At 41.9% G+C, this 13016-nt stretch overlaps 1 protein-coding gene across 1 annotated transcript in view; it reads left to right on the forward strand.

The window, feature by feature from the left end:
- ASL (argininosuccinate lyase) overlaps positions 1 to 8903 on the forward strand; it is a 50821-nt gene extending 41918 nt beyond the window's left edge. Inside the window, exons 13-17 of the mRNA XM_044285721.1 lie at positions 1042 to 1101; positions 2520 to 2603; positions 4762 to 4842; positions 5704 to 5810; positions 7588 to 8903. Of these exons, the coding sequence (XP_044141656.1) occupies positions 1042 to 1101; positions 2520 to 2603; positions 4762 to 4842; positions 5704 to 5810; positions 7588 to 7735 (480 nt within the window). The 3' untranslated portion in view covers positions 7736 to 8903. The remainder of the gene's footprint in view (positions 1 to 1041; positions 1102 to 2519; positions 2604 to 4761; positions 4843 to 5703; positions 5811 to 7587) is intronic.
- Positions 8904 to 13016: the final 4113 nt, after the last annotated feature.

Consider the following 13016-nt stretch of genomic DNA (forward strand, 5'->3'; position numbering starts at 1 on the left):
TAGGGACAGGAGACATGGTACTGGGACACTGAAAACATGAGTTCCTTCTTTTTTGTGCTTTTAAACACTGTCCAGTTGCCTGTAAATTTCATTCAATGTCAGACAACCCCTTTACATGGGTTTCTGGGAACAGTTGTGTCTCTAAACCAGGGATGGCCAACCTGAGGCTCTCCAGCTGTTGCAAAACTACAACTCCCAGCATGCCCAGACTGCCTACAGGTATCAGCCTACAGCAAAGCATGATGGGAGTTGTAGTTTTACAACAGCTGGAGAGCCACAGGTTGGCCAGCCCTGCTCTAAACCACTCCTTGCCCGCTTTTGTCCATGATTTAATATCCCACAGAACAGTATTTGCATTGGGGTTATGCATTTTGCCTGTACATGGTAAGCACTTTGACATCTTAAATTGCATTCAATTAGTCTTCTGGGCAGATGGTCTTCTCAAAGACCTAGGCAGTATGCATAGTATATGGTGGAACAGAAAATCTGTCACATGAAGTCTGGTTTGGATAAAATGGTGGTCCACAGGATAGGGGATAAAAATCTGATTGTGAACCCCAGGGATCCCGTGTCCCGGAGATAGCCGAGTGCAGTGATCACCTATCTCTAGTAGTCCCATAGAGTGAACGGAGTGCGCTTGCTCCATTTATGCAGGGGCATAGATTCCCCGTTCTAGTGATCATTGGGGTTCCCAACGTTGCCCCTACCGCAATTACTAATTATATACTTTCCCCCTATCCTATGGATTGTATTGTGGGAAAACCTCTTTGACGGGGCTTCAGGTGCATCTTGGAGACTAACCAGATATACAAAAAGAGAACATATATATAGATTTAGCCCTTGTTTTCCCACCTCCATACAGTTACTATGTACGGTATTAGGGTATTTGCATTCTATATCAGAATTTGCGGTTCTCACCTATCAGTGTTGCAGTAGGTTTATTTGCACATTTAGGTAGAATGGATTACCTTTTAATTGTATAGTCATAAAACTGCTGTAGTTAAATATTCCAAACATGTTGTACATGTATTTCTTTTAAAGTGCTCTGGTTTTCTGATGACCCTAAAAGGCCTTCCAAGCACATACAACAAGGACCTACAGGTGAGTATGGGCTGGTGCCCACTCAGCGATACCTAGTCTTATTACCCATCAAATGAGGCAGCAGGGGGGGCTCAGTGGTTAGCATGGTTTCTGTGCAGCACTGGGGTCTTGAGTAAGAATCTGACTGAAGGTAACATCTAGATGGAGGTAGTGGGTTTCCTCTGGGTTGGGTACTGTGGTTTCCTACGACACTCCAGTAAACATACTGATAAAACTGGTAGGGAATTTAGATTATCCCCATAGGGGACTGATGTGAGTAATGACCATATCTGTACAGTGCTGCTAGATAAGTAAGAGAAATAAAGCAATTAATGGTTTGAGGAGTGTGTGGTGTTAAAGGAGTAATGACCTGGACCCCATTGATCTCCCCTTTAAGAATGGAGTGGAGTACAACTCCAAATTCATGCACACTGTTTTGTAACATATAATTGCTGTGGACGGGTGAGCGCTTACTTTTAGGCATGTAGTACACTTATTGCTGCAGTATGACATTTTTCATGTAGATCTTTAAGAACTGTTGTTGTAATGTGCATAGCTTTCAGCAGAAGGAAGCTTCGTTATCTTTCCTCCTGTTCTTCACTTCCTTCCTTCCTGGTTCTAGCCTCCATCACCTTCACTGCTTCCTCCTTACAATCTGCATTATGGTTGTCTTGTTCTTCTACTACATCTGCTATCCTTCCATTTGTGACAACTGTAGACACATTTGTGTCCATATTTATATACATATGTGTGTAATACATGGCTTATGTTTAAACTACAAAACGTTCTAAAGAATCCATATGTAGCTTAGATATCCACTGCCCATAATGGTCACCGGCTATGTGACAAGTATTATGGTGGCCGTACATATGCATATTATAGTGTTTTCTGATAATGCATACATAGACCACTACAAATGGTCTTAAAGGGTTTGTCCATTCTTCAGATATAGAGGACCTATCCCGAGGACAGGTCATCAATATCAGATCAGCTGACTTTCAGCACTCCTATGAATCAGCTGTTGGAAGGGCCGTGGTGCTGGTGTGAGCGCAGCGTCCCCTTCAGTGGTTACCTGCATGCTGGCTCTCTGGTAGCGATGGTGCTGTGTAGCTACATCTGCTCATCCTCCAGTATTCAAGTGAATAGTAATTACACTGCACTACTGCCACAAAGGAGACGCCGTGCTTGTAACCATTGAAGAGGACGCAGCACTCACATCAGCATTAAGGCCCCTTCAAACAGCTGATATGGGGGGGGGGGGCAGGAGTTGGACCCCTGCAAATTTGATATTGATGACCTATTCTAAGGATAGTTCATCTATATCTGTAGCCTGGACACCTTAAAGCAATCTCTTCTTCTGTCAGCCAAAAAGTCACTCCGATTGTAAACATTAAAGAATATTGCAAAAGGTTATTAAAGCGCATGTGTTTTGTATGTAGGAAGACAAGGAGGCCATGTTTGATGTTTATGACACCATATGTGCTGTGCTTCAGGTGGCATCCGGAGTGATCTCCACATTACAGGTAGAGTCCGAGTTTTGTCTTTCACTTTACTTACAATCTGTGTAGCTGAGTGTTCTGAATTTGATTGCATTAGAGCAGGGGTGCACAACGTTTCCTGGTTGGGGGCCACATTGCCAGACTGAACCAATGACGAGGGCCGAAATTTAAAATTTAAAGGTGCATTAACAACTGAAATATTGTACTTATGGCATATTGAACACACATTATATACCATTAATGTCTAGTTACACTTCCAGGACTCCCATCTAATGGGAGAAATACATGAAAAATACATGTGAGCAGCCACAAGACATAGGCATACATGTCTGTTACGAGATGTTTCAGGGGCCGCACAGAATAGTATCAAGGGCCGCATGTGGCCCCCGGGCCGCAGGTTGTGCACCCCTGCATTAGAGTATAAGAAAGCAGCAGTATGTACACCGATCGAACATCTCATCTGTAATATAAAAAAAAAAACTTGAATTCACCCGTGGAACAACATTTCAGTCGGATCATTGTCAATAGGATTTACGCTGATACCTGTGCAGTAGTGACAACAGACAACTCGCAGCACATACCAGAATTGGATTCATGCAGGAAAACCTATGGGGGAGAGTGATGAAGCCTGGCATTTTCTAAACCAGTCTTGATCCCCTGTGCGCTGGAGTGAAATGCGACTAATTTATGAAAGGGGTTATCTCATTATTAATGTAAAAAAAATGAGCAAAAAATGGTATATGACGATCTCTTTGTATTAAAGCTAGAACCAGCCCTGAACCTCCCATGGGTCCAGAGATCTTCCCATTCATGCTCCAGTTGTTCTCCTAGATTTGTTGTAAGCTGGCAGCTCAGTAGGTTTTCTTAGGGGTATGTCCTTTCTGCTGCATCTGGTGGCAATCCCAAATAAACGCAAAGCGAATGAACGCCCAGTATTGTTGCTGTCCTAGACCAACTAAACGTATAAACCCAAAACTAGACTCAGAACAGCATGATTTAAATAAATACAAAAATCTTTTATTGGACATACATTTGTTAAAACATACATATCCATATATATATATATATATATATATATATATATATATATATGCAGCACAAAGCCACACAGGATAATCACTACAGGTCTGTTGTAAAATGTAGTAATAAATAATCCCAAGCTGTGCAGAGTATACTCAGTCACAGCCAACAGTCAAAAATGTATAAAGTGCATAGTGCTCAACATAAACAATGACCTAGGGAGAATACATAATACAAGTGAATACAGACCGAGTAGTCCTGGATCCCTACACGTGTTTCGCGTTTGCTTCCTCAGGGGATCATCCCCTGAGGAAGCAAACGCGAAACACGTGTAGGGATCCAGGACTGCTTGGTCTGTATTCACTTGTATTATGTATTCTCCCTAGGTCATTGTTTATGTTGAGCACTATGCACTTTATACATTTTTGACTGTTGGCTGTGACTGAGTATACTCTGCACAGCTTGGGATTATTTATTACTACATTTTACAACAGACCTGTAGTGATTATCCTGTGTGGCTTTGTGCTGCTTATATATATATGGATATGTATGTTTTAACAAATGTATGTCCAATAAAAGATTTTTGTATTTATTTAAATCATGCTGTTCTGAGTCTAGTTTTGGGTTTATGCATCTGGTGGCAGTTGAAGGATAGAACTGAGCATGTGCGTCCATCTTAGGCGGTGGACAGAGAACTTACAAAAATAGGTAACAGCAGGTGGTCCTATGCAGATATATTTTATCGGATAACTCACTGGCTGTACTAATTTTTAATTATGTATAATTACAAAAGTATTAAGATCCAGGTGCTGGTTTGAAAACTGTAGAACATTTTTCATGAAACAACCCCTATAATAAAATGGGCACATTGGACACTGCAAGCACCAGAAAGTCAAATCTATGCCAGATGGGAGCTGGGTAGATTTCAGCTGTAAATTAAAGTAAATATGCTAGACCATGGGGGGGCCTCACCCCCTCTTGCTAAGCCCCTCCCTATTTCTCTTCACTTTAAAAAAAGTGACAAATTATGGCACAAAAATGATATACGTCATAATTTGCTACTTTTTATGCCTCAAAAGTAGCATAGAAGGCCTAATAAATCCTCCCCTATTCTGTTTGGACAGGCACATATTGAGTTGTGGTTTGGAATTCTGTATTCTAGATAAACAAAGAGGCTATGGAGAAAGCTCTGAGTCCAGATATGCTGGCTACGGACATTGCTTATTATTTGGTCAGGAAAGGGGTAAGTGATCCCTGATTTACCTATTGACTGTATATTATAAGGTGTATAATATGTATTATACAATGCTACAACTATGCAAAATAAAATAAAAAACGGAACCCACACCAAAAATACTATATCCTCAATATTCCGCACTCCGTGCAGAGACATTTTACTTGACAACTGGCACATGATCAGGGTAGCAGAAGGATTTGTTCTGCTGAGACTCTTGAATGCTTGTTTAGACCAGGGATGCTCAACCATTTCTGGTCCTAGGACACCTTGTAAGACTGAAACAATGCCAAGGGCCACAATAAAACTTGACCATCTGAGACATTTATGGTATGTCAAAAGTATAAGGCCTAAATGTGTCATAGGTGCCAGTCCAAGATCTCCCAACTGTCAGGAGAATGGGGTGTCCCTGTCTCCCCTGGTCGCACTCCACAAAGGAAGAGACCATGGCTATCTTATTTGTAGACTATGTAAACTGCTTCACTTCTCTCAGAAAACTTCTCTCCTTTCTTGAGGGCCGTACCGAGGTCAGGAGATCCCCATTCCGCCAATATATGGGGACCCCATAGAGGGCCAGACAGTGCACCATCATTACTTACACATCTCTCTAACATGGAAAGACACAGACAGACATGTCTGACAGCTGGTCAGGGGCTGCACAGATCAGCATTGTGGGCCACATGTGGTCTATATCAGACCAAGAATGCCCCAGTTATGAGGACTGGCAGTGTTTCATCATTATACAATCCCCCAGCAATGAATTAGGGGGGCAGTAGACCGACTGAGGGGGTAAGCTCATTATGTACTATCCCAGCCTAAGGTTTTAAAGTTATAATTGTTTCATTTTCTATGGATGTTCTTTGATTACAGATGCCGTTCAGACAAGCGCATGGCGTCTCTGGAAAAGTTGTCCAGCTAGCAGAAAGCAAGGGCATCACTCTCAACAAACTCTCAATGGAGGACTTAAAAAGCATCAGGTAGGTTACTGGCAACGGTGTAAGTTTATTCTGGCTACCTGTTTTGCTTTCCCAGTCAGACCCTATCTGAGATCGAAGGTCCTCCAACCAGCAGGGCTGTCACGATCCACAATGTATTACACTGGGCAGGCTTTTCTGTCATACCAGCTTCTTCTCTAGCGCACTGCTGAGTCATTTCAGGAAGAGAAGTAACACGGATTAGCTGAATTCCAGGCTGAGAGACCCATTCTTCTTTCTTTTTTTTCCTTGACAAAAGTAGAAAGGTTCAATTAGAGTCTTAAAAAGTAAAATTGTGTAGTGCACGTACAAGTAGAAAGTTGACGGATTCTCTGATTCTCCCTATTCAAATCAGTGTCCTAGTGTAATTTATGATAAAGGTTATCCAAAATAGAAATTCTCTTTCAGATTGGGCATGTATTATTTTCTAGTAAACAATCCTCTGTTATTATTCATGGAAATGCCGATGAACACATTGGCAAATGGCTGTTACCCGTTGCAGGTGTGTCCCAGCTAAAAGGATCACACTGTGGTGGGTCACATCCGTCTTACAAGGGGAATGATGTTGTCAAATGTTTAATAAATATTTAGGAGGAATAAGAGAGGACTGCAACAACCCAGAGTTATTATTTAATTACAGCTTTTGTAAGAGGGTAAACAAGAGAGCAGACAAAATCCTCTCTAAAGGGGTTTTCCGAAACTAGATAGGTCATCAGTATTTGATCGTCCATTCAAGCCACCCTCAAAAGACGGACTAAAATACCCCGCCCCCAGGTCCCACTAAGCCACGCCCCCTCCCACTCCGCAGCCAACGGGGATTAAAAAAATGAAGGCAAAAATCATCTTTTGTCAGCTGCAGGAGTGGGAGGGAGGGTGACTTTCTCCCTGCAGCTCACGCTCAGACAGCACAGTGCTGCTGTCTGAGAGTGAGCTGTTCCAAAGAACATCCCTAAAACTGGACCTCTGGCCTCCCTAGGGGCAGTCTGCTGTGGAGATCACAGTTAAGGGGACGGTCCACTATAGAGGTCAGTGTTAAGGGGCAGATTGCTGTAGATGCCACTGTTAAGGGGACGGGGTGTTGTGGAAATCACTGTTAAGGAGATAGGGTACTGTGGAAGTCACTAATAAAGGGGTGGACTGCTGTGGAGGTCACTGATAAGGGGACGGGATTCTGGTGGAGGTCACTGTTAAAGGGCCGGGCGCTGTGGAGGTCTCTGTTAAGGGGACAGGGAACTGTGGAGGTCATAGTTAAGGGGATGGTCCACTATGGAGGTCAGTGTTAAGGGGAGGGGTGCTGTAGAGGTCACTGTTAAGGGGGCAGGGTGTTTTGGAGGTCACATTGTAAGGGAACAGAGCTCTGTAGAGGTCACTGTTAAGGGGGCAGGTTATTGTGGAAATCACTGTTAACAAGACTGGGTACTGTGGAGGTCATTAATAAAGGGGAGGGCGCTGTGGATGTTACTATTAAGGGGGCAGGCCGCTGTGGAGGTCGCTGTTAAAGGGGCGGAGTGCTGTAGATGTCACTATTATAGTGGATACTGTCGATATCTTTTAACGACACACACAAACATTAAATTAAATATACACATGCAAAGCCGGGTCCTTCTGCTAGTGTTTCAGTCTATTCCTTTGTCCCAGCCGTATTGTATGAGGTTAAGAAGTAGGCAAGACTCAAACCTAAATGTTTCCAAGATCTACTGTATTTCTTTTGCATTTTGCTTACTGCCTTTCATATTACCATATAGCATTGTTATATGTTCTGTCTTTATGTTTTTTGCAGTCCCCTCTTTGCCAGTGATGTGTCCAAACTGTGGAACTACACTAACAGCGTGGAGCAGTACACAGCAGCAGGGGGGACAGCGAAGAGCTGTGTGGTTGCGCAGGTAGAACAGCTCAGAAACTGGATGAAAAACCACAAGGACCATTAAGATCATGAATTGTCTGTGACAGGGTATTAATTGTATAAATTAATTACATAATATTATACGGGAGCAACGCTCTATACAGTACTGGGACCATCAGCAGATGAAACGAGTCTTTGTCTGCAGTGCTAATACTAATGTAAGCAGCAGCTAATATTCCACTGCCAGGTATCTTCAAACCACTTCAGGCCAGATCTTCCTTGTTACCGCCACCCAAAACTATAGGAATTTCTTTGGGCAACCATGCTAAAATAGCGCCTTACCTTTGCCTTCCTCTCCTGTGAAATATATAATCCGGCGCTACAACTCCCAGCATTCTCCATTAACTTTTGTGGGAGTTCAGAGAACTGCTGAGCAAGTCTTCATTCTGGTTTACTATTAAAATGCTGGAGGTGTGCGACATGTTTACTTCCCCTTATGCCTTATTCACACGTCGGTGTTCGGTCAGTGATTTCCAGCATTGGAAAGAGTGAATTCCATTGTATAAATTGACACTCTGCACCACAGGTCAGTTTCATGTGTGAATTACTAAGAACTCATTCACTTTGGTGGCACTGTAAGGCGCTGCAGATTTGCCACACGAAAAACGGCGAAATCCACAACTAATCCGGGACGTGTGAACCCAGCCTTATGGTAACTGCACACAATGCGGATCACGTGCTGTTTTTCAACGCGAAAAAACACAGCATAATAGTTTCCAGGAAAGTACAGTTTTGCATACTTTTTCCGTGCAGAATTTGTCCTGCCTTGTAGACTTTGAACTCCGCAGCGTGTCCATTGTTTGTGCAGATTTCACCCTTTGCAATGCAACGAGATCAGGGCAAATCTGCAACAAAATCCACAACAGATATGGGATTTGGAGTGGAAACGCATAGAAATCCACACAGAAATGCTGTCTCTAATCCCGCTCCCATGTGCAGGTGGCCTTAGGGTGGCTTCACCCGCAGCAGATTGTGTTACAGGAAATTACTGCAAATGAAAATCAGTCCCATTCATCTGAATGGGGTTTTGGGCACATGGATTTCTGCAAGTACCACTCAGATAATGGAATTCATCTTCAGTCACAGACATTTTCTGCTACTCTGACGCATGTGAAGGCTCCTTTTTATATTGGATTTGCAGCAAGCAGTGAACTTGATTTATTAATGTAAAATAAATTGTGAAATCAATAAAATGTAATGTGTTTTGTGTATTTTATTCAGTCCTCGAGCCTTTGTAGGTGATTAAAGACACAGACATTTAATATGGTATTTACGCAACTATTGTGTGGTAAAAAAGTAGCAAATTTTGATGCATGCCATATTTGAAGCAAAATGTTATACTTTTCCCCCTTCTCAACGCTTTTCAAGAGAAAAAGAGTGTGTTAGGCGAGGGGTTGGGGCAGGAGGCCTGGCACATTTATCTGCATTCACTCCAGTTTTCTGGTGTCCGGTAACCATAAATATAACTTTTATGTTTTAAACTAATTCATCATCAATAATCACCTAATATAATATAAATTTCACCATTCAGTAGTTATAAAAGTAGTTTTCTTCCTCTGCTACCCACTGTGTTTTGTCATAAATTACCATGGCATCGACCTATAGTTCTGAGCCTCTGTGTGGTCGAGCATGCTCAGTGTGTTGCTATCAATTCTCTTCTATGTCCTGTGAAACAAAGGGCGTGTTAGTGTGCTGGTGATTACTGAGTAGAGGGGGCGTGACCGGACTGTACATCAGGCAGCCAATCAGGTAAACAGCAGCAAGAAAGCTAGGGATTGTGGGGATTGTAGTTTTGTGAGGGAAGACCAGGCGCCATGATACTCAGTGTGTTGCAGGCTCACACAGGAGCTAGACAAATGGATTGCAAGGTAAATTGAAGCTCTGGTTATATGTATAGGTTCTGGTTGGGTCACAGCTTGCAGCCTTAATGCAGATTTAAAAAAATGAAGTTACTTTACCGGAATACACCTTTCAGACATTAACCTTCAGCGGCTAGGAGCCTGCCATAGATTTTAGTCTGTCGCATGGCCAGCGGGAGAATGCACCAAATCAAAGAGAGGCCTGCTGCTCTGCATACATTTGGCGCATCTTCCAGCACAGGGGGAATAAAGACCGGTAATGAAAACGCCAATCTTGATAAATCTCCTCCACAGTTTCTATTAGTGCATGCTGACTACCCTCCTCATTTATATGGCTCAGAATAGGTGATAGGTGTAGCTCAGCTCTACCGTGACTACTGAATGATGATGAGCATGCTCACAACACCCCTGTGTATCAACTAGAAAAACATTGTAGTTTTCGTATGTCCAGGTGCCTGCTGTGAAGCATGTACGTGTAACATACTGTATATACATATATACTAGTGTATATATTTAATAGGTTTATAAAAAAAAAGTAATATACAGTACGGAAGAGATGTAATGTAATAGATAAGCACATGATAACGAAACCAGATTTACTCAACTACTTGTCCGTTACTTAACAGTAAACTGTAAAGTGATGTTTAACCCCATAAGACCCATCTTGAGCTTTAAAGGGGTATTCCTGCTGCTAGAAATTGTTTTGATGTTATTAATGCCACTTGCACTATAGATGTTAATACAAGTGGTCATAAGGATTTGTTAAAATTCTAACTTTTTATAACTTTTATTATCCCACGGGCTGTGTGCTATGCCATTGTGATGCTGTGACACTGGAGTGCTGCCCCTCTTTAAACTGCTGGTGGTCGAGGGTGCCCGGAGTCAGACCCCCACAGATCAGATATTGATGACCTTTCCTGAGGATAAAATCTGGGAAAACCCCTTTAATAACCACATGCAGCATTGGTAAGCCATCTACTTTTAAAAGAAGCCTTTTAAAACTGAATGATATTTTAGCAATATGTAATGACAGAGCTGCAGTTCTCTTAGTGGGAAAACCCCTGTAAGGACGCTGTGTTTTTTGGAGGGGAGGGGGATTCATCTCTGCATTCTGAAAGCCATAACTATTTTTATTTGTCCACTGGTATAGCCAAAGAAAAGGCATATTGGTTGCAGGTAATATCAAACTGGAAATATCAAAACCACAGTGTAATATAGTACCAGCAAAGTGAATGCGATTTGACAAATGTAATGTACACTTTGCTCTTTCCTTCCATGGGTTAATTGACCTGTTGTGGGCATGTGGAGGAATCGGGAAATACAGCAATCATGCGGAATGTATTTCCCGGACCAAATACATTCGTGTGAACCTGGCTTTCATACAAATGATGGTATTGAGTGTCTTAACACAATAGAAGCCTGTGGGCTGTCCAGATTCAAAACCAAGTACACAGAGGTTACTTGCCAGCCTTCCTATAGGGAAATGAGTGCGCTGACATATTGGCAGGAAACGGGTAGATCCTGAATAGTCAGCATTTTAAGAATACAATCTGTCTTTACACATGAAGGAAACTCAGGTGAACTTCAGATAATTTTTCTTACTGCCAGAACAGGTTAATGAAACTTTGAGGTAAGCCTAAACCATTATGCGTCACTTTAACCTGTTATATGAAGTATAAAGCAGACCTGACCATGACGCTGTATCTATGTTTACAGGCCAATTATTTTAATATAGTTCAGTGTATGGATTGTGCTATTAATTTGCCTCATTCTTGTGTGATGTAAATATATTCCTGAATCAGCTACTAGGATATTCAGAGAAAACTCAAAAGATGCTGAGGGCACTCAAGTATTGATAGGTCATCAATATCAGATTGGTGAGGGTCCAACACCCGACACCCTTGCCGTTCAGATGTTTGAAGAGGCCACCGCTCTCCAGTCAATGCTGTGCCCTCCTCACAGCTAACCAAGCAGCTGTGCTTGGTATTGCCATTCGGGCCCATTCACTTGATCAATGACCATGACTTTACTATCCTAGGAACTGGCCATGGCCTCAAAGCTGATCAGGGGGGGAGGGGTGTCGGCAGTTGGAAATACCCTGGAACTATGAACTTTGTATCTATAGTGAAATAAATTTAGGGCGCTATGCTGTCATTAGTGTTCAGTGTTCCTCCTTCCAGTCCTCAGGGCCCACGAGCTTTCATACATGCTAACTTTTGCAATGTTTTTAGAAGCTGGAATTACACATGCAGTTTTTTTGGTGTTGTTTTTTTGCACCAAACTCATTAATGTAGTAAATTTTTGATGTAAGCTAAGCCAGCTAACATATGGTATAAACTAGACAGTCTAAAGATGCACCAGATTTATCATCCAGCATCAGCCAGTATGATACATTTGGCACATTTAAGACTAAGGTTGAGATTTATTGTCCCCCCTACACCATGGATTAGGCGTTAAAGATTTAAAAAACCCAGTTTTGCTAATTTTGAAATGCCATTGTGATTAGATATAGTTCCGGTCAGTTTCCAAAAAGGGAGAGTGGGGAAGGTGGAGTGTGGGTATGATGACTGAAATCTCCACCAGCTACAAGCACTGACTGACTGACTGAGGAGGCATTTAATTTATGACTAGGCCGGTGCCTCGTCATAAATGAAATGCCTGCTCTGGCAGTGCCTATCCCATCAAGACTGGAGTAGCACACGGCAGTCTTGAAATATCAGAGCCTAAATTTATACAGTCTACAAATTAGGTTAGGTAATTTGCCCCGGTGTGTGATTCCAGCCTCATTTTAGAAGTTTTTTTGTTTTGTTTTAGAAAATGTTTTTCTTTTTTATACATATACATTTCATCAAACTTCAAATTATAAGAAAAAAGAAAGGTAAAAAGTCTGCTATTCATGTTTATATTATATTAAAGCTAATCGTATTTCATTATTAAAAAATTAAACCAAGGATCCCAAATCATCTCCGGTTTATTTCTTCTATCGAATCTTAATGGCTTCAATTTTTTCTCCACATGAAATGTATCCATCTGCCCTAACACTGGTTGTATTTACCAAGTAATTTACCATTTTTTTTCTTGTAGCTAAATAAACCTTAGAAGCCATCAAAAGAAACTAACAATTTATGCTTACCCACTTGGCTTAGGCTACTTTCACACTACAAAAACTAGAGGGCTGAGCGTACAAATGAAGGGGCTCAGCCAATTCCTCTCAAAATGCAAATACAAAGGTACTGATCCCCTAGGGGACAGAGGGGGTAAAACTTAACATTTAATGATAATATAAAAATGTCCGCGCTGTGCCACGGTTAGAACCTACAGAAACAATGAATTAAACAGCCCGAAGTGGGCCTATACAAACCTACACTGAATGGTGCCTATATATATAAAAGGAACGCTCTCACCCATCAATGGCTGTACGAGTTGGTGGTCGGATCTCTTCCAATG

This window comes from Bufo gargarizans, chromosome 3 (genome assembly GCF_014858855.1).
Source record: "Bufo gargarizans isolate SCDJY-AF-19 chromosome 3, ASM1485885v1, whole genome shotgun sequence".
NCBI lineage: Eukaryota > Metazoa > Chordata > Amphibia > Anura > Bufonidae > Bufo > Bufo gargarizans.